This window comes from Antennarius striatus, chromosome 7, assembly GCF_040054535.1.
Source record: "Antennarius striatus isolate MH-2024 chromosome 7, ASM4005453v1, whole genome shotgun sequence".
Classification (NCBI taxonomy): Eukaryota; Metazoa; Chordata; class Actinopteri; order Lophiiformes; family Antennariidae; genus Antennarius; species Antennarius striatus.
Genome location: NC_090782.1, coordinates 22,750,001 through 22,772,223, shown reverse-complemented (window position 1 = coordinate 22,772,223; position 22,223 = coordinate 22,750,001). Strand labels below are relative to the sequence as shown.

Sequence of the window (22,223 nt, the reverse complement as noted above, 5' to 3'; positions counted from 1 at the left end):
GTCAAAACTTAAACTTTTACTCTACTGTACTTTATAATTAGCATAAGCAACATATATCTTTAGCTATATTTCTGATCACACTAGTTTTGCTTTGTGATGGCTTTAAACCATTAATCTGCTGATATTGTTCCTTCTCAGCCAAGATAAAAATATTACAGAAAAAAGAAAACCTAAATCGGAGCACTAGTATATTACATTTACCTTAAATAACATTCATGGGCAATCCACAATGCAAAACAACACAAATGACAGTCATCAGTCACAGGATTTCAGTAAATCTCAAGAAATACTTTTATTTTTTTTGTACCAAAATAGGCAGTCAGAGCAGGGATAAATATTATAATATGTTAGATATAGATCCATCTCTGTAATAGATTCTTTGCATCAGTGCTTTACTCTAACAGACAAAGATGTGGCCCCCCTGGCTTTGACGCACATCCAGAGTCATACAGAGAGTCCTGTTCTGTCTGCTGATGACATCACTGGTTAAACTCGATTCGGATGATACACGGAAAGACATTGTTCAGCGGAATATCGTGCGTGGATATAATAAAGCTTGCAAAACACAAGTGGTAAAAATAAGTCATAAAATTTTGTCTGAGAGCTGCTCGGTTGACAGAGGGCCTTTCTGTATGTCTCCGGCATCCAGTCAGCTTGGAAGAGTTGCCTTGGGGGGTGGAGGGGGTGGTGGATTTGGGAATATGATTGGCTGACGAGGTCCATAAAGAGGCTGCGTTGCCAAAAGCATCTTGGTATTTCAAATGTGACATATCATAACAGAGATCATTGTCCTGTTTCCGGCTAGCCCCATTTGTGACATCACTCTTTTTGATAACTGTATTATCTCCAAGGGGATAGTAAAAGTATGTTTCTTCTTCTTATTTGGTCTCTTCCTAATCCAGCTAGCCACTAGCTGTGTCTTCCTACGCAGACAGAGTACGGTGCATTTCAGGGCTTTTTTCACTGAAAACAATGCTCTGAGAGCACTGATCAAAACTGAAACAGTAAATCTGAAAGTTAAATGATTATACAGTGAACTGAAGCTAATCTTAAAGCTCTGTGAAACTGAGAGAAGCTGTAGATTCAGATGATTATTCTCTGTAGGATCATCACTTCAAGCCTTTTATCCGTTCACATTGTTGTATTATTTTCAAAAATATTGATCATAGTTGCTTTAAAGGACATGTGGCATTGCCTTCTTTTTACCAAAAATAAAACAACCCATGGTTGATGTCACAGATGTGCAAACTCTCTACAGCAATATTAAACGTTTTCCTGTAAACCCACATTTAAAGCGTTCATATCCAAAAACTCTAACATGGTTTTTTTTAAACAGATTAAGTTACATTCACTGTTGATGAGCAGTACAGTGTTAAACCACCAACTAGATGTGAACTAAGCAGTCAATGGATGCTAAAAAGACTCCTGCATAAGCAAAATGTGTTCCCTGATCTTTTTATCTACATTTCAAACCAACACATTCAGCGCTGATAGCGCTAGAAAATACCAGAAACACCAGGATGGTATCAGTTTTAAGATGCTTTTAGGAAACAAGCTCTCAGTTGTGCAACTAAAGTAAGAAAGGAAGCTATAAAGAAGATGCTGATGATTATGATGGTGACAATAGTGACGAAGACAATACACTGTTAAATGCTGGAGTGCTCAACTACTGTCACTCAGTGAATGGGGAGAAGGATTGAAGGCATGAGACAGAGAGGAGGAAGAAGTGCAGGACAAAATGGGCAATGCAGTTAAAGTTTAAAATAGAGGACTTAGGTCTGCACTTATCAAATGATTAGACTTAAGGTAAAAGTAATGTCAATTATTCACTTGACTTTCTCTGGCTTTGAAACTCAACTGTTCTAATACTTAATTTGATGTTAAAAAAATGTGAAAAAAGATACTGATCATAGCTTAAGCAATGCTTAATTTGAGACGGGGGAAATTTAGTGATTTATTTGTGTGTGACGGAAATACTTTAAAAGCTTTAACATTACCTGGTCTTCTTTTTTTGTATTTATCAAATATAACAAATTTAACTTTGATTTTGTTTGTTGTCACCTTGCACTCAACATTATCTGAATTTGGTCATTTGTTCATTGATTCAGGTATAGGTTAACATGCCATTCTCTACTATTTAAAGTGGTTTATAGAATATTATCATAGCATAAACTGTAACCATTGTTTTTAAATCAATAAATATGTCAGAGATTTAGTAAATCCTTATCTCCTATTGGCTGTTCTCGCTCTTGACAGTTAATCATGTGATTAACTAAAAGTTGCTGTCAGGTGGATCCCATCGGTGAGATGCTTGATAATTTCATTCTAATCATTGCATTTATATTTTTTTTAGTATTATTTTCTCTTGCTATGATGCATAATTCTCAGAAGTTTAATAAATACAGTTTAAATTTGTTTTTGGCCCTTTAAAACAAATCGACAAATGAACACATGTTTTAAAAGCAATGTAAGATTCATTTATAATTTCTGGTCTTTAAAAGAAATATCAAGTGTTGTATAAGTGCCTTAATATATTCTTGCCACAGTAATTATACTATACTAGTGTCATTCTTTCCTTCAATGCTAAAATGCTGGGGAAACCTTAAGATTGACCCTTACATTTGAATAAGGAAGGAGGGAAAACAGCGATATGAAAGAAAAATGGAAAAAGGACAAGCAAGAGAGAAACTTGAAACAGGAACAATGCCAAAACAAATGACAGACAGACGGACAAACGAGGAAAGGAGATCACGATTTTGTCCCAAAAACATGCTCTTAAAGCTACAGCGTGCAAAAGTCTGCCTCTTGGTGACAATAATATCATTACAAACCCAAACATGAATGCAATACCCTTTGTTAATATGAAAAACAACAACGACAACAACAATAAGAAGAACAACAATGAAATCAAATCAGATAAGGGTACATGTCACTTTGATTTGAACCACCTCCTTAAACATTAAGGAACTGAGCATTAGGAAGATCCACCAATAGGCTGCTGGACAGACTTAGCCCCTCCCATTTCAGGAAGTAGCAGCCCCAGATTGTCCCAGCCTCAATCGACTGTATGCTTACGCAAACGCTTGTGTGAAGTGCAGCAAAATAGAGAGAGAGAGAGAGAAAGGAAGCAAGCTGAAAATACAAAATCGGAGGAGTAGGACGTGTTGAAAGGGTAATGTTTGTGATCGTGTATGTTTGTGCTATTCAGAGTCGCTCCTTGGTGGGCACCCAGATGTAAGGACCGGACTGCTCCTCGATGACCTGCTTCACCTGCGCGTACACCTCCTCTAGAGTCGAGCCGTGGACTATAGCTGCAGGCAGAGAAAGATGAGAATGCTTACCATCACACTTGCTCAGCAATACAAAAAAACCCCAAAAACTGTCACACATACAGAACTTAAAATCCTGTATCATACTCAATGGAATCAATGTTATAGTTCAATTTTATCTTCTCACCCAAAAACCGATTCAAAGACAATGTTATTCTAATGTAAGGAAGTTAAGGATGGAGCAGCCAAAGTTTCGGAATATCTAAATTCTAACACCCTAAAAGCCAACAAAGTCTATGTTTCTGCTAACTTGCAGTAGTCTTATCTCATCCAACTCTTCAAAAGAAAGCCAAAAAAGCACCTTTACCAAGATGTTTAAATAATTCTCCACAACTGAGCTATGATGGAAAACTGATCGCTGATTGTCTCTCATTTACAAATTGACTCCTGCTCTCCAACAAGACCAGTAGCTTGTGTTTTAAGTGTTTTGTGCCAACAACTAACCGGTGAAGTACTCTGTGAACTCCTGCTCCAATTTGACAGCTCTGTCGAAGGTCTTCCTCGCCTGCTCCTCAGTGAAACGCTTGTTCATCTCTCTGGATACACAGACGATGAAATTACAACCTCAGCTTTTAGTGAAATTCAGATGGAAAATGCTGGAATTTGGTATTTACAGGACTCACAGGATGTTGTCGACATTGCGTGGTCTAATAAAGATAGCGATGGGATGGAGACCTGCCATCTGGAGACGCTTTATCGCATTCCCTGATACATCCAGTATGCAGTGTTTTCCCTGGGAGAGAACAGAAGTGTTCCTGATTGCCTTTTAAATCCATCTCCTGTCCTCCTGCTCTCTTTAAACTCACCTTGTCGGCGACTTCTTTGACAGACTGTATGCTGGTTCCATACAGGTGGTTGTTGTACTGTCCAGCCTCGATGAACTTGTGCTCCTGGATCTCTCGCTCCATTAGCTCTCGGGAGGACATGAAGTGGTAATCTCTGCCGTCCACCTCGTAGTCTCGCCGCGGTCGCGTCGTGTCTGCGGGTCAATTCAAGACGTTTTTTGTCAAGCTGTGTGCATTTGTATGAAAGCAAAAATTTTAATTGTGTAGTATTAATCTGATATGATTCTACAAAAATCACCAAAAACAAACGAATACATGAATAAAAAGTTTCGTTTTCCATCTGTATCCATTTATTGCAATGCATATTTGCTTTCAGTGAAACTTAAAATAACAGATAATGATAGTAAAGATAAGGTAAAGATTGTGGTATTAGAGCTGGCCACATCTGAATGACAAAAGGAACAAAATATCTCAGAGTATAATGAAAAATCAATTCACTAGGATAGCTGATCTGATCTTTTTGCTTTCATTTCAGAGCTGTTCATAGACCTCATTTTATATTTTTTATTGTCAGCCTGCCTGTCATTGCAAATCATTCCTTCAAACTGTCTGGAAAAAGAAGAAAATAACAGAAGGATGAGAAAGGTAAAAAGTCCAATCAGATGAAAACCAAATAAGGTTTTCACATGTTCTGTTAATCATATGACAAAACCCCCAAAATGACATTGCAGCAAGACACTCATTTCATAATGAGTGTTTAAGTCAAAAAAAGCTTCTGTGCAAAGTTCCCGTCTTGTTTCAGAGGTCAGTGCTGGACTTTATTACGACACTCACGTGGGACACAGGAGCCAAACTTGTCGGGGAACTCATTGATGAGGTCATCGTTGACCCGATCTTTCATTGTTCCGAGTATGATGACCGGTCGTGTGTAGTTAACTGGTGATGACAAACACAAACAAAGGCAGTGTATGAAATAAAAATGAATTCACCATTTTAAAAAAATAGAGCAATAAAGAGTTTTATAGATGTGCAAATTATTAAATATTTGGCTTGACTTTCTGAATGATTAATATAATAAATAAGTTGAGCACTGACCTTCCTGCTGCATCACAGGTTGGTAGGTGAGGAGCGTCTCCTCCTGGCCAGCTGATTGGACAAACAGAAGTGATGGATACATTTAGAGGGGGCGGGGCTACATTAACAAAACACACCCTTTTCTTTTTCTACTGTTGCACTAAACTTCTTCAGCTGCTCTGGGAAAACTGGAAAAGCAGATGATAGGTAACACACACACACACACACACACACACACACACACACACACACACACACACACACACACACACACTCACACGACAACAGGACAATCACAACACGCACACACGTGAATGACTCGCAGACACACAAGCGAGCCAGTAGCAGGTTTGAAAAATAACAAAAAACTGAACAAGGTGACAAAAGAGAAGAAAAGAAAGGCAGGAAGAAAGAGAAAAAGAAAGAACAAAATAAAATGATAGACGAGGGTCTAGACTTACAGGAACAACTCTCACTATCGCTGGTGCTAGATGTTACCAGCTCTGGAAGGACAAGACAGGTCAGAGTCAGCAACACACACACACACACACACACACACACACACACATACACACACACACACACACACACACACACACACACACACACACACACACACACACACACACACACACACACACACACACACACACACACACATACACACACACAACCACACTGAGACACACACACACACAGACTGACATTCTCTCATAAGAGACACCATTGGCCATTCAACAGATTAGTGTTCAGGTGATCAGGTGATCAGGTGGGTGAAACAACCTGAAAAAAAGCTCATACAAAACGACAGATCACACTGCTTCCTTTTGTTTGGAAACTTTCCCAAAGTAAAAAACAAGAAAAAGAAAAGAAATATAACTGCAACTTGCATAAAGCACATTTCAATAACACAACACAACATCTTTTAAATCTTGGCCTTCCATCACATGCAGTTGTTCCAAACTCATCACCTCCAGCCGGTAATGCATGCCAATAATGCAGCAAAAATTCAGAATACTTCAGAATCATTTAGATTCTGATTCTGATGCAAAATGTTTCTTGACAAGGAAACTGAATTTTGTGCAAAATTACACAACAAAAATGATTCTCTGTCCCATGGCTGGATTGAGGTGGATGAGGCACAGTGAGCCGCATGCATTCATGAGCTGATGCTATGTCTCCAAGTTGGTCCAGTTGATCAATGAGCTGCAGTTACATATACTGACCAGCAGGTGTGACTGAGGGAGAAGATGCCTACCTTTATCATCCTGATCCTGCAGAGAGAGAGAGACATAGAGACAGCATTACTCATCGTAACCTGATAACAGTATCCCCATTATTATTGGCAGACGCTTTATTAAGAACCTCACACTCCACGTGTGGAGCCAGAGGTTATAGCACACGTGTTGGTGTGATGTTTTTACATTTTCACGTTTTCACTGTGCATCAGATTTGCTGATTTCAGACTCGCTGACTCAGACAGTGTGAGGAAAGCAGACAGCAAGCTGATAACACAGTGATATCAACAGCTGGCGTTAGACGCGGCTCGACTGAGGCGTTGTTTGGTTTACGTCATCTCCTCACCTGTGAACTCAAACTGACGGCCAGTTCATCTACTTTTGAATAGTTCCTTAAACAACATTTACACTCAAATAATTTTCATCTATTGGTTTAAAACACATTTTTAATACTTTTTTTTTCAAGAAATTCTTGGTTAGTTTGTGGATTTTAAACCTAAACTTGATGTTGCCTCTGGGTACGTACTGTTTGTTCAAGCTTGTGCAGCTTCTTCTGGTTGCGGACGCTTTTTTTTTTTTTTCCCTCTCGAGAAAAGACAGCAAAGATTTCAGATTTGATAAAGATCGATTTGGAATCTCAGGGCTTGTGGAGACTCTGATGATATCAAATGAGCTGAAGGGAGTCAAATTATGTTTCCTTTTAAAATCTTGTTTTCTTCAGAATACTGTTTCGCTGTTGTTTTATTTGGAGAAACTTCACCGTAAGTGAATTTTCATGTCTGGCTCAATTTTATTTTAATGCCATGAGAGAAAAGAGATGACCTGAGACGTTAACCTGGTTTTAATACTCACCGGTCTGTCTTGAGTCTTTGTGACTCTGACGGTCTTTAACCTCGACCTCTCCTTCTTCTCCGCCCTGTGTGATGTAAATAATTAATAATATAACACAGGCAATTCATAATAAATACAGAGATGAGACTAGACCTATATATTACAGCCACACTGTAGGAAAGATGTTTTCTCTTCATTGAAGTTTTGCTCCCTCCTGCTGAGGACACCGTTTTGTCAGCAATGACTAAATTTAGATTTGTCACTTCAGGGCCATTTTCTTCAGGCCATCAAGGACATGTTTCCTCTGTTGAAACCTCCTTCTATAATTTAAGGTGATGAGTCAAATGTATTTTTAGACAAAGTCTTAAATTATGCAGCTTTTAGCCTCAAAATGTCTCTAAAAAGGCTCAACAATGGGCTCTGGAAACGAGTTGAACAGAAAAACCCCCACAACAAAATCACCACACAAATTAACCAGTTTTAATTAACCAGTTTTCAGTTTTAATCCCTGATGGCGAATGCCGCATAATAAGCCATATAATAAACTATATCTAAGATGTTTCTCTTCTCAGTCCCATTTAATATTAAATATAATGTTTATTATTTTATGTAATAACGTAAAATAAATGACACATCGTATATGATATATACCAGCCTCCAACACCAGATTCTCTCACTCACCTCCATCCTTCCCCCATTTCTTTTTCTCACCCCATCTCTTGCTTCCACTCATCCTCATTGCTTCTAATCCCTTGTTCACGTTTTAACACCCTCTCACTTTCCTTCCCCTTCATCACTTCTCAAATCCCTCTCTTCTTCCTCATCACCTCCCTCAGTGTCATCTTTGACAGAAAGCCTCAGCAGTCAGATCCTTTACTTAAATAAAAATACTAATACCACACTGTAAATGAAGCTAAAGCAATACCCACCTCCTGCGACTGGGGATGACTCCCACCTCGGGGCAGTTTGGGGGTGGAGGGCTGAGGTGACGGGCAGGCCACCACTCTTCCTCGCCAGCGCTGCTAACGTGGAGGATGTCCCCAAAATGGAAGGGCAGGGCCTGATTGGGTACGCTCAAATCCGCCGCACTTCCATCGTAGTCGAACAACGCTCTGCAAAAAAATAAATAAAAAGAGTTCACCTGATGCGTATTTGCAACACAACTTCAGTGAGACATTAGACAATGGATGATGATTGTTTCTGTCAATTCAAGTCTATATTCATATGTATTATAAACACAGATGAATATAAAATACATGTAAAAATGGTTGATTTGAAAAAGAAAACGGTCTTTTCCTTTTCAAATAGACCATTTTTACATGTATTTTAAATTGTAGTTTAACAGAGTAAATAACAGCCAAAATAGCAGCATTAACTGACTGTTATCTGTTAATTTACAACACTGTTTGTGTGTGAATGCTTTTGTGCGAACCTGCAATTGAAAACATCTATCTGTGCGCATGTCGGTCTGCAGTCTGCACGCATTTGTGTGTCGCCGTGCATGAATAGTGATACGTCTGTGTGACCACAGGGTTTCAAAGTCATCCAGAAGGAAAAGACCCGGAAAAGTAGGCCAGCAGTCTATGTGTGTGTGTGTGTGTGTGTGTGTGCGTGTGCAAAGGAAGTAGAGCTGAAATAACCGGCATCCCCTAAAGTCCCCCCCGCCTCATCAATAAAACACAACGCAGACAGAACAGGAGAAACTAAGAGAAAGAAAGAAAAATTATAAAATAATTAGTTTCTTATTGATGTCAGATTTAACATAATAAAAAATGCCAAATAGGTAATTACAATTTAATTTTGCTTTTGAAATATTCTCAATCAATGTCTGATTGGCTGATGGAGAGTGATGTGATCTTATGACCAGAAGGTTCAGTTCAACCAGGACTTCAATGACCACCTCTGAAGTCATGTGACTTCTGTAAACAGTTGTAGAATGGTTGTCACGGTTACCACCAGATGACCAACCAAAAGAAATTGATCTAAAAATGTACAGGAATTATGAATAAAATTCATCTAAATGTTTGGCCACATCATATGTAACAAATTTTATGTTTTCTGTGGTTGGTGCCAAATTAAAAGACTATATAAGAATATACACTAAATCTTAGCCAGCCTGAGAGAGGTGGTCAGCAGCGCCAAGGCCCCGGATAGGGAAAGATTAGTGTGATCTGGGAACACGGCCATAACATTTGTCCAGGGCCTTGAGACAGTCTTAGTCAGCCGCGTCTTAGGCCCGAGTGCCTGAGGGTACAGTCCTGAATGTTTTATGTAGAGTTCAGGGCCTCAAAAAGTAAAGATAGTCAAAGTCTGGAGGAACAAGATGAAATCCGCCCCCTGGTGGATGGCTGTAGTAGTACAACAGACAAAAATGGACATTTCCAGACGCTCTATTTCTTAGCAAGAAATTAAAATGTCCAAAAATAGTAAAGACATGGCATATGATATAGATTCTGAATGTATGAAGTGCATATTTATTTGTAAGTTACAGAAGCACAGATTGAGGAAAAGCAACAACGCATCTCAAATGTTGACACTGATGGATATAATATTGAAAGTGAAGCTATGAAAATGTGAATCGAAACCAATTAACTTTTCTCAATATTGTAGTCGGTTCAATTCCTATGTGAAAACCTCTGAAATCTAATAACACACCAACAGGAACACAGCAATTACTGGAGTGTATTTGTTTAAACCGGTCTGATCCCAGAGTGTGTGTTAACCTATAATGGCGCTGAGTCAGCACAAGGAGCAGCCAAACCGTGTTGCGATGATGCTTTGACATGAGTATTCATGAGGTGGATACTTTAAATATTGTAAAGAACTAAAACACAACATGCGAATATACTGTAAGTCGTAGTTAAGCTACTAGTCGGCACCAATGACTGTATTTAATTTATTAAAGCTACAGCCATCTTTTTATTCCAACCTGGGAACCTCTGAAGCAGAGTAACCCAAGTGAAGCTACATCTGATAAAATACTGCACAAAAACCTGGCCTGTATTTTACACTGGTGTCCTCCTACCAAGCGCCGTGGAAAGTTTAAATCTTAAATTATGTGTTAGTGCTATTTTTGCACAGCCAGCAAACTTTTGTCCAAATTGCGCTGCAGTCTAACTTTTCACTTGATACTCATAAAATATTGCTGCATAGACACGCCACAGAATACGACTGTATGAAAGCGCTGTTAAAAAAGTTATTTGCAAACTTACTTTATCCGCATCCTGTGTTTATTTATTTATGTTTATTGCATATTTATTACAATGTTTTGTCTTCATAGAGCCAACAAACTCCAATCAATGCCACTGTATTTTGTTATGAAAAAACACTCAATTAAGTACTTATTGACTCGTATATATTTAAATATACAGTAATTATCTTTCCCTTTGTAACTAACTCAAATCACAACAAATGACTGAGAATTTAAAAAAAAATCAGTGTTTGGAATGGAGGTGTGAATTAATTATGTTGTCATTATATCCTGTTTACCAAGTGGCTCTTTAAACAGTGAACATAGATACACACAGTACTATCAAGGGCTTTCATTGTGTGTGAAGCAGGGCATTAAAATAACAAGAAGGGAGGCTACACACACACACACAGTCGTACATACGTCACATTGCTTCAGCGACATTTCCTCTGAGGAAAGGTTACTATGTCTCTTACCAATTATACACATGCACTACACACACACACACACACATAGACAACAGCCCACAGCCTCAGACATCCCCTATCTATCACACACAAACAGCCTCTCTGTGACCAATCAGCTGCTGCACCAGGAGTTCCTCCTGAATAATTGATGCTGATTGGTCGTTTCAGAGCAGCAAACCAGATTCATGTATGACAGTGATTTATTGTGCGGGCTGTTGGGGGAAGACTACATTATTCTATGTATCCCCAAACTGACTGCAGCCCTGTTTTGATAAGACTCAGAGTCAGGCTGTCATTAAGATTCAGGATTTAAAGTGATTATCCTCCACGGGTTGTCACGGTAATTATCTGACACAAGCATATTTTCTTATTACATTTGCAATCACACATTCATATACAATCCCTTCGGGTGTTCCAACTTCCTCCAAAGGTCCAAAATCATGCAATATAGATGAACCGGAGATCTATTTGTTTGCCTTATGCCAAAATTCTTACCTAAAGCCTTATTTTACCTCCAAACCCTTTGTTACCTGCTGCTGCTCCATCACCTCTAGAACCCCTCATTGCACCAAACAAATGTTATTTTGTTTGCTTTAAAATGATCTCAGCAGCAGACAGGATATTTTTCTCACTTTCATCTAAAACCAAATAAAAATAGCAGATGTATACTTTATTTGGGCTAATGATAGTCACGCCGATGGGCAGCGTCTTAAAAATTTTTAACGAGGGCGATGGCGTGTATCTGCAATGTTGTTTGCTGATATGTTTTCTATTTCATCTGCATCTCGCGGTAGAATAATTTCTTTTATGGTGCGTACGCAAAAGGAAGTCATTCAAGGTTTGAGAAGGCAGGCTGTGTCTCCCTCCCCGACGCAGAGTTCGACATTTTCTATCGGATGGATCTAATTTCTGTAACATATTCAAAAACGATGCCACTCAGTGAAGCGTAGATCTCTGTCGAGTCTGAACAATCCTACGTATGCCTCACCCTTTCATCACCGGTAATGGGAATCATCAGTTCTGTAGGTTTGGAGTTATTATGGAAAATGACAGAAATAAAAAACAAAAAACACCTGGACTGAGAAATTTAAAAAAAGTGGGGGGAAAAAATCTAGATTGATGCATTTATCGAATCGACACCAAAATTGAATGGCTACAGAGGTGTAAACAATGAACCAACCAACCTCATCTAAAGTTTCTCGCCATTAAACACATGAAAAATACTAAATGTAGTCTCTAGACTACAAACAGTTTACTGTGTCCTTTGCTTTACATTTCCTGTTTCCTTTTCTTATCATCTTTGGTTTACCCTGCCTCCTCCTTTACCGTTTCCCTCTCCATGTCTGTCAAGTTATTTCCACCTGTTTCTGACGCAAATTTGGAAATAGAGATGTAGAAAATTTAAAAAAAAAAAAACCTGCTTGAAAGAATCCAGAGGATGAACAGGCAACAGTTGCTAACAGTTGATAGGAACTGGGTTTGAATAAGAGTAGGAGAGCAGAACTCTTATGACAGAAGTAACTGATGTCACAGCGACAGAGGAATCTTAAAGAGGTTTATAGAGACTGAATTGCTTCTCCTCCTAAATAGGGCTGATATTTGTTTTTTCAGCTGAACTTGCACAACCTAAAAATGGCCTCCTTGTCTCTTCAAGGCATAAACAGTGGACTTAATGATGAGTGCGACCATTAGAGCTGCTTTTCCAGCAATGCATTGATCGTCCGAGAGCTCCGGTAACTTATCTGGACCTGGCTACCTAATGTTTAATCAATACTTCAAGTGCTGTGATTCTTGCACAGAAAGGATGTTAACGGTGTGTGTGGGTTCAGACTGACACAGCTCCTGGGCTTTGCAGGAGGGAGATGCAAATAGTGAATGACCAGAATAGGCCAGGATGGGAATGACACGAGGAAAACTGGGATGCCGACAGGCGATGGATGTGTTTGTGCGTCAAAGGTGTGTGTGCCAGACAATCTCATTGCGATTTTCGACGCAATCTCACCTCACACACACACACACACACACACACACACACACACACACAAAGTGCAGAGGCGACAGCTGCGATAAGAGCTTATAATAGCTCTGTCACACTGAAGGGCATTCGACGATCAGTCATGTGTGTGTGTGTGTGTGTGTTACCTGACGTAAAGTGTGCGTTTCTGTGTGGAGCGGAGTGACGTGGAGCTGGAGCTGACGCTGCTGGTCATCATCTGTTCCCTTAGGTCATGAATCTTCGCCTCGAAACGACTGTATTCTGCAAGAACACACACACACACACAAACACACACAGACATACACAAAGAGAATTTATTATTACACCCAGCAGCCTTCAGGTTAATTGCGTTAGTGAGGCTCACATGGTATATCGATATATCATGGAGGTTTGTAGATGTCTTTGCTCTATATTACAATCAACCAATGTTTTTGCACAAAAGTTCAAAGATCACATGCTGGTATGTAGAGGAGGCAGGTTTATACAGCACATTTCCTACAAATGAAGGCTCCATTCCACACATTTTACTACCGATGGACATGCAGCGGTGAGCATTGACATGACAACAGATTCCAGCTTTCACAGAATAGTCCGTTTGATCTGAATGTTGACTCCCGTTGCATCAGATCAGTTCATCTCGATACTGTCAGAAAAAAGATTTCTCCTCTCACCAACACCTACAAACAGTTAACAGACTCGTCTCCGCTTCATACACGTACGAGGATCGATGTCTGTTTTCAAACGGTGCGTCCGTCGAACCTCGCGTGTAACGCTGGCATCAATACATCCACAAGAGAGCAGCGATGAGTCAGACGTCTCTTTAAAGCGATGATGATACACCTACACTTTTTTCATATCGTGTTAAATTCTAATTGGTCCACTGGTTCTCTGATGCTGCAGTCCTCCTAAACCTAAAGCTCCTCAAAAAGAAATTAGTTTAAATGTATTTTTGCAATCAGACACAAAGTACGTGACACCTACGGCCAAAATACTCACACTTTCAGTCCGTGTGTTACTTGCAAATGGATTTACAGAGGATATAAATTGGTCTCCTTTTGCCTCTTTGGGAATGACTTCCGACTAATGAACAAGAACAGCCGTCGGTGGGCTCAACATCAGACTTATTTGGATTGCTGATCAAATCTGAGACGTGGACAGAGATTGGTGGAGGCTGCTAATTTCAAACTGTTTGATTTCACAGATCTCTCAATTATGATCAGGATTTGGCTTCTGTTAGGAAAAAAAAGGGTTTAAGTGTGAAAAGAACTGATAAAATATTATCAAACTTGTGTGACCAAAGCTGGAATTCCTGACAGGGTGTGATCTGCACCTGACTTCACCTGGACTGAACAGAAGCATCACATTATAAAGCTTCCACTGAGCTGGCACAGTGACGTTCAAGCGGCCCAGTGGTTTTGTGAGGCTGCATCATTAGTGCAGTATTTTCACTTTTAGTTCCTTGGCTCGTATTTGCTCAAAGGTTCGCATACAGCTAACCTACCGATAAATCACAAATTAGGAAACACAAGACAGAAATAACTTTAATGCTGTTTCACGCAAATTCAAATTCATTCACACAAATACAACTATAATGAAAAAAAAGAAGCCACTTTCAGTCAAATTACCAGCAGCAGCTGCATCCCCTCCTCACTTGAATGACAAAAACTCAATTTTGAGAGGGCCATCAAATCATTGCAAGTTGCAATGATTTGCTCACACACCCAGCATAGTGACCCTGTGGTTTTAGCGTCCTCCTACATGCTGAAAAACCCTCCAGATTGTGACCCTGTTTTTGTCTGGTTGTCGTAAAAATGCCACCGTTCCTCTTTAATTATAAATGCACATAAATTATGGGAAAAAAAAGAAAGAAAAAAGGTCCTCACTTAAAAGGATAACGTTCTCCTTCCTGCAGAAAAATACATTTATACTCTTACCCAGCAGGCTGCTGCAGAGCGGATATGCATGTAATAAATCCTGACTAACTGTCCTCGTGTCTTTTCAACACCACACAGCTTCCCAGAAACCTCTCAACTAATGTTTGGATGACAACGCCACTGGCAATAAGCCTGAGCAAGCCCCTCTGAAGGATGTCCCTGCGTGTGTGTGTGTGTGTGTGTGTGTGTGTGTGTGTACGTGTCCAAACCATTACTGTGGACCATAGAATCTAATTAACCCTGAGTAATTCAATCATACCCGAGGTACACACAGTCGCCCATATATGCGCACTAATAGATACCCACATTTCTGGAATCAGCAGCATCCCTTGGCTTTACCTCCTTCATTTCCTTGTTTACCTGAGATTGTTGTAAAGCACCAGCCCACAACCCCCAGATCTCTGGGCTGATTTCACCCCCCCCCCCCCCCCGAAGCGCTCATTAATCTGACGTACTGAAGCTCACATCACAGACGTAAAACAGCTAAACTGTGCTAAACCGGCTCAAAGCCATGCACATCTGAGTAACACGATCTCTGATGCTTTCATTCTGCAGCTGCTGTTTTGAGATGCCACAGTAAGATTCAGGGGAGTGGTGGTGGTGGGTGGGGGGACGGGGGGCTATGATTAATTTGTTTTTGAGGAGATGCATTCACACAAAAACCGCCTCCAATATTCCTAAAATAAAAGGATAAAATAGAAAAATGTAATTTTGTAACCTTAAAAATTTTCCGCGCTGACCTCCGTCTGGCATTGTCAATCTCAGCTCTGCTCTAATCCATCATAATTTGACGGATTAACACTTCTACTCCAGCCGCTTCGGCGCATCAGGAATCTCCACGTGTTTGCGTGAACTTTGCAATCAGCTGCGTCTAACTGCCCCCCCAACCACCCACCCACCCCGTCAACACACATCACCTCAATGCAGCATTATTGGATTAGGAGCAAGCGGAGGAGAGACAGATTGGGGAGGGAAGACAGAGGATGGACAGATGAGAGAAGGAGAGGAAGCAGATGAGTGATGCTGCAAAACTCACATCAGATAAAGAATACAGATTTATCAATGACAGGCGGCGCTGAGACAAAGCAGACAGAGGCGTTGTGAGCTACAGAACAAAGATTAGTGTTTGCCGGTGAGGATGAGGATGCAGATCTTCCTTTAAAACTGAAATCCAACGATAGAACCAAAAGGAAACAAAAGCAACAGCACTTGAAGTGACACCAAGGACAGGGTGATAATGCGGCATCACCGACTCTTTCCTTCCAGTCCAGCATCACTAAGTATAACCCTCCCGGTTCGCTCCCTGAACTAATGTCTGAAAGTGTAAAGAGATAAATGGGATCCATAAAAAGTGAAGCCGGCCATGTAATTAGAGCTGGAATTCCTAATAAGTAAATCGTGTCAGGTTTGTCTCCCCCCAACTCTCCCTTCAGCTGTACTCACGTGCTGCAGGTGAACAGGCGGCTCAGTGTCCCCGCCGTAAATTGCCGCGATGGTGGCTTTCCTACAAGACGGCTTTTCTTCTTTTCTTTTCTTTTTTTTACAGTCTCAGGATGTGAATGAGAGGAAAAACTAACAAACGCGAGAAAGACAGAGATTAGATGTGTGTGGAGGAGCGAGAGAGCAGATAGATATAAATGTATGTGGAAAAAAAAAAGTGTGAAGGAATGCAGCGGTGCGTGGCAGATAAGATGTGTGTGTTTGTGTGTGTGCGTGTGTGTGTGTGCGGTGTGTGTGTGTGTGTGAAATCAGCCCAGTGATGTTCAGCTGCTAGAGGAACAACAGATGCTAACGCTCCCTCCACTACACTCCTCTCCTCCTCTATCTCTCGATCACTGGTGCGCTCGCTCGCTTGCTCCTCCCCGTTTGACAGCAGCTTGCTGTAGGGCGGAGACACACACACACGCACGCACACACACACACACACACACACACACACACACACAGTTTCCTCAGGTCACTCATGCAGGAAGCCCGGGTTGATGCCAGGCTCTCCTGCCCTACTTCGGCCCAGGGAATCGGTCTACCCTTCGCGCCACAGACACAGTAAACCTTTACTAAGCATCCAGAATATTGATTTTAAGGAAGCTTAAACGGCGACTCCGTTCATATGGATTTCCCAAAACAAATGGATTTTCCATTTGTTTTGCAAGCAGACGAAAGAGGAGAGAGGGTAATAGCATCCTTCACGGAGCATAAGGAAATAAAGTCTTTCTTCTCTGCATGAATTGCGTCTGTCTGTGTCTCCATCTGTCTCTTATTCTCTCTGCATCTCTAGTTTCCATCTTTGACTCATCCTTTTATCCCTTTTTACCATTTCCTACATCTGGTTCTCTCTATAGAATCCTTTTGCATGAGATTATATTTTAATCATTGGTGTGATGCTGATGTTAAAACGACGGTTATCCTCCAACAGACCTCCATCTATGAGTCTTTCTCCGGACACCAAATTCCCGCTGCAGTCGCCCACAATGAAATCACCAGATATGAAGTTTCACACCATCAGCATCTCACTTGCCTCTGTCAACACACATCACCTCAATGCAGCACTGTCAGATTAACAGCAACACAGAGAGAAGAGCGGCAGAGATGGACGAAGAAAACAAGACATAATGGGGAGAGAGAGACACGCAAAAGTGGTAGAAGAGAGGAGGAGGAGGAGGAGAAAGGGGAGATATGGGGGGAGGGTGATGATAGAGACTGATGGCTCTGGGGCTCACATTTCCTCTCCTCTCCTCCCTAGAGGAGCATTGTTCCTCTCTTCAGCAGCTGGCAAACACCTTGCTTTGTGCTGCCTCAGTGATATCCAGCAGAAAACCTCTGGAGGTGGTCTGTTCTGATCTATGAAGTGTGCATTGCACCAATATTTCCTTTCTTTATCCCTCTTTTTAATAATCAATCAAAACTCTAATTATTTAAACTTTCCTTGCATCAATAATGATGTGAGTAAACGGGTGCAGACGATCAATATTCCTCCCCCATATAACTTCTTGACTGAAGAAACATGAATTTATTTCTTGTTTCATGCTGCTTTGTTTGAATTTAATAGCTTTTTATTGCTTTCATTGCATTTAAAAGGTCATTGGAAGCACGAGGGAGTTACCTGTTCATGACAATTCCCCAGCTGGATAATTGGTGGTAAAATGATATATAAAGAAGAAGAAGAATGGGAAAAGAACACAGGACATGAATTTTTCAATACACCAGGCTTGAAGCAGTTTTATGAGACAACAAAACTAAATTGTGGCTTCAAATTCAGATTTATTCATTCCGGTTCAAATCTTTTCACTGCTACGGAAATCAAATTCCTCCAACGACATGATTAAACTTTCATCATGTGTGACTTCCAAGGCACTATGAGGGTAACACTTAGCTTTCATTTATTTAGAGGATGTGCATTTTAAACCCAAAGGACTCAATCCATCCTTTTCAAGAAATGTCCTCCTTGCTTTTTTACTCCGTCTGATCAGCTTTTAAGAAAAACATTTCTGCTAAGTCTGTTGTACAAATGTACAAGAATCAATATCAGACTCCGGCTCTAAAAATAGCAGCGACGAAAGAGGCTCATCTATTTGATTGAATAGAGTAAAGTAATCCATTTTGGTATTGATTAACTGGATCAGATTTCAGACGAGATGAGAGGAGGGAGAGATCGAGAAAGACAACATTAATATTAATACTGAAACTAAAATATCATAATGTAATAATTGTGAAGTGAAGGAAGTGAAGAAAGCGTTTCCTCTCTGGATCCTACTAAAGCCTGAGCGTGACAGCGATCGGACAACAAGCTGCAAATCAGTTACCTTCATTGTTACGAGTGCCAGCTCAAATCCCTGACATCACACGTCGTGGGCGATGAGTCAGACCATTACCACAGTAACGCTGTGGAGGAGAGGACGACTTGATGGACAGGAAGGAGGGGAAAGTGAAGTAGGAAAAGAAAGGATAAAATTCCCACAACTTGGGCGTTTCAGAGTTAATCTTCTACTTAGCAAGTGCTGCACGACACACACACACACACAACACACACACACACACACGAGTATAGTAAGCAGGCTGAGGGAAGTTGAGGTAATCCTCCCCATCACCTCAGCATTACTGCTGACAGACGCCACCTCTGTGCGTGCCTACATTACAGTACGTGTGTGACGGTCGTGTGTGATCCCCAGTGACTAATGCTGCTGTCAACCGGCAGGCATTACCACACCCACATCAGGGCGCCGTGACACGCGAGGCGATCACACTCAAAGGTTCATATTGAAAAATATTGGCTTTTTTAAATGAGCGTGCAGATTTATTACCAATATGTTTATTGATTACTGAGTTGCTGCAGCATTATTTAAATTACATGTCAACCAGAGTGGCATTTATTTAGCTTTTCTTTTTTTTTTTTGAACCTCCCCCCCTTCATATTTCACATACGCTTTACTCTCTTTGAATGAATTTAGTTTTGTTCAGTCCAACTCAAGTGTGATAAAAATATGACTGTGAAACCGGAAATATTAAATCTTGGATATTTTGCAAGAAACTAAGAATAATTTAAAATATGCCATTACATTTGCAAATAAATCTCTCAGATGGACTTTTTTTTTTTTTTTTCCGAGGACATCCGTTTAAATAGCCGTCCCTGGATGATTCCATGTGAATTCACACACTGCAACACATTTTTGGAGTTCCATAATTAGCTTAAAACAGCTTTAAAAGCATTGAGCAACATGGGGACAGCTAACGCAGCATGAAGACTTTACACGGCGAAACACACTCCATCTGCTGCACTTGAAATAAACACAGATCTATATCTGCTGCATTGGCTTAAATCAGCCATGCCCCCGCCCAAGCGCGCACCCTCACACACGCACACAAAAACCTATGCGAGGTGTGCTGTGTTTGGATACGGGGGGGCAACTTGTTTAATATACATAACAGGAGGAGAGTTGCTCACTCTCAGCAAGAGAGACAGTTTCCTCTCCTGGTTGGAGGTCATAGCAAGTTCCATTTGTATTGGCAGGAAGTGTGTGTGTGTGTGTGTGTGTGTGTGTGTGTGTGTGTGTGTGTGTGTGTGTGTGTGTGTGTGTGTGTGTGTGTGTGTGTGTGTGCGCGTGTGCGTGTGTGTGTGTGAAACAGAGGGAACACTGCTGGTTACCGCCTGCCATCGCCACGGGAATGGGACAAACATAGACCTCAGATGGACACACAGACAAACACACACACACACACACACACACACACACACACACACACACACACACACACACACACACACACACACACACACACACACACACACACACACACACACAAAAAACGGTGACCAAATCCCAGCGTGGTGGGGGTGTCAGAGAGAGAGTTCAGTCAGCAGTCAATAATGAGAGTCACGACAGAGACAAAAAGAGTCCAGAGGCAGGCTGGGAAGTTTTCAGCCATTTCTTAACAAACTAAAATCAACAAGAAAAGCCTTTTTAGCTGCAGAATACCGACACATCTGATTTGATGTTTGAATCTGGTCCATTTACACATCAGGAAAGAAGGAATTCACATTGTTTTGTTAATCTAAATCTCTGCGAAAGATCTATTTTTGGTGAAAGTTTCATGCAAATCCATCCTTTAGTTTTAGTATAATCCTGCTAGCAAACACACACACACACACATACACACAAACAAGCAGACAGAAAACCTCCTTGGCAGAGATAAGAATCGCATTATATTTATAATCATAAAGCTTTTATGTCACTATGTCAGTGCTACCACAAGGATTTACAATGTTAGATTGAAACTACACGAGCATGCCGGTAATCCAAGAGTCCGTGAATCCTCTATTTTTACGTTATCACCTCAACCTGGACATTCTTTCTCTCATGGAATGCATTTTTATTTGGGATCTATATTTAAACACGCTTAGATTAGAATTCACAGTCCATGCATCTTAGCTTTCAGCACCAAGTGTGGGTTATATCCCACTGGTTCCAGAGGCCTCCAGTGTGTTTGCATGCTGTAGCTGCTGGGGTGATTTATTGTGTTGTGATGGAGCTTCATGCATCTTCATGCACTCTATTTTCTGCCATTTTTCCTCTGACTGGGACTCTGATCCGCTGTAAACGGATCCTGATCCGGTGTAACGGGATCCTGATCCGGTGTAGCTGCTCTGTTCTGTAAGAACAAATTCCTGGGCCTCCTCTCTGACTGAATAATACATGACTGACCAGTCACAGCGACACTGTGTGTGTGTGTTATCATTAAATAAAACCTTGGAACAGCATTTGAAGCATTTAACACCACTGGTATTAAAAATGAAGGTAATCTTTGCTTCGTTAGTCCCCCCAACATTTAAAAACATGCATCATTTGAACATAAACACTCAAGTTCATGTATGAAACTACGAGTAGCAGTAATACATTGATTGTGTGTCTGTTTATTAAACATCAGTTTCGTCATGCAATCGTTTATATTGGAGAGAGGACAGAAAAAGACGCTCAGCTTCCTGTTTCCAGAGAGCTCAGCTGCTCATTGGCCGGACGCTGAGTGATGCTGATGAGCATTGAATTTTTAATCCGTCTATGAGGTGTTAAGGTGAGACTGTGTGTATTCAATCGTCTGGTGGCAGTAGCATTAGCATTGTATTGGGTGTCATTATGTCAATAAACTAACAACATTTTCTAAATCTTTACTGAACCAAACTGAGCCTGTTTCAACCCTCAGCTTCACTGAAGTCGGTCTGAACACCACAGAATCCAGGTGGGACGTTTTCCTGTTTTATGGATTGACGTGGACACGCGACACATGATAATACCGTGTTGCACTGCGGTACTCACCCTCAGGTCTGTACTGTGCTACTATGGTAACGGTCTGTCCTGCATTCTTCAGAGCAGCGGCCGCTTGCTCGTGTGTTGCTATGGAAAGGTCCACGCCATTCACCTACACACACACACACACACACTGGGTCAATATCGATAAATGTACAGTGAGTGGAACGCGGTACATGTCGGTGGGTCAATAACTGGATCACCAGTCATATGTGTGTGTGTGTGTGTGTGTGTGTGTGTGTGTGTGTGTGTGTGTGTGCTCATATGTATTTGAAGATTGTTTCATGAATAAAAGCCTTTCCTGTCAGCATTTAAAACATAACAGGATCAGCCTGAAGGGATTATCAGTGTGTCACAGCCCGAAAACTAAATCCAGTTTGAAGAAAATTGAAGCCATATTTCACTCTAGTTGAATATAAAAATGCGGTTCTGAAGCACACGTCTGGAGTCAGCCGTTAGCAACCACTGGCTAACTGAAAATGTGTAAAAGAAAAGTGATCCCGCTTCAGTGAAATGTCTCTTTAAATCATGATCATTTGATTAAATGAATAATAGATTGAATGATTGTTGTGTCTGCCC

The 22,223-nt window shown here is 40.8% G+C and overlaps 1 protein-coding gene across 2 annotated transcripts in view; it reads right to left on the bottom strand.

Moving 5' to 3' along the window:
* Positions 1-287: 287 nt before the first annotated feature.
* The window catches only part of LOC137598659 (disks large homolog 4-like), a 70,472-nt gene continuing 48,536 nt past the window's right edge, over positions 288-22,223 (bottom strand). For both annotated transcript variants that reach the window (XM_068319059.1, XM_068319060.1), the window contains 11 exons: positions 21,654-21,756; positions 13,057-13,171; positions 8,187-8,369; positions 7,279-7,342; positions 6,447-6,462; positions 5,210-5,260; positions 4,949-5,050; positions 4,136-4,308; positions 3,953-4,062; positions 3,774-3,865; positions 288-3,311 (listed from right to left, as the gene is read on the bottom strand). In XM_068319059.1, coding sequence (XP_068175160.1) covers positions 3,205-3,311; positions 3,774-3,865; positions 3,953-4,062; positions 4,136-4,308; positions 4,949-5,050; positions 5,210-5,260; positions 6,447-6,462; positions 7,279-7,342; positions 8,187-8,369; positions 13,057-13,171; positions 21,654-21,756 — 1,116 coding nt within the window. In that variant the 3' untranslated portion in view covers positions 288-3,204. The remainder of the gene's footprint in view (positions 3,312-3,773; positions 3,866-3,952; positions 4,063-4,135; positions 4,309-4,948; positions 5,051-5,209; positions 5,261-6,446; positions 6,463-7,278; positions 7,343-8,186; positions 8,370-13,056; positions 13,172-21,653; positions 21,757-22,223) is intronic.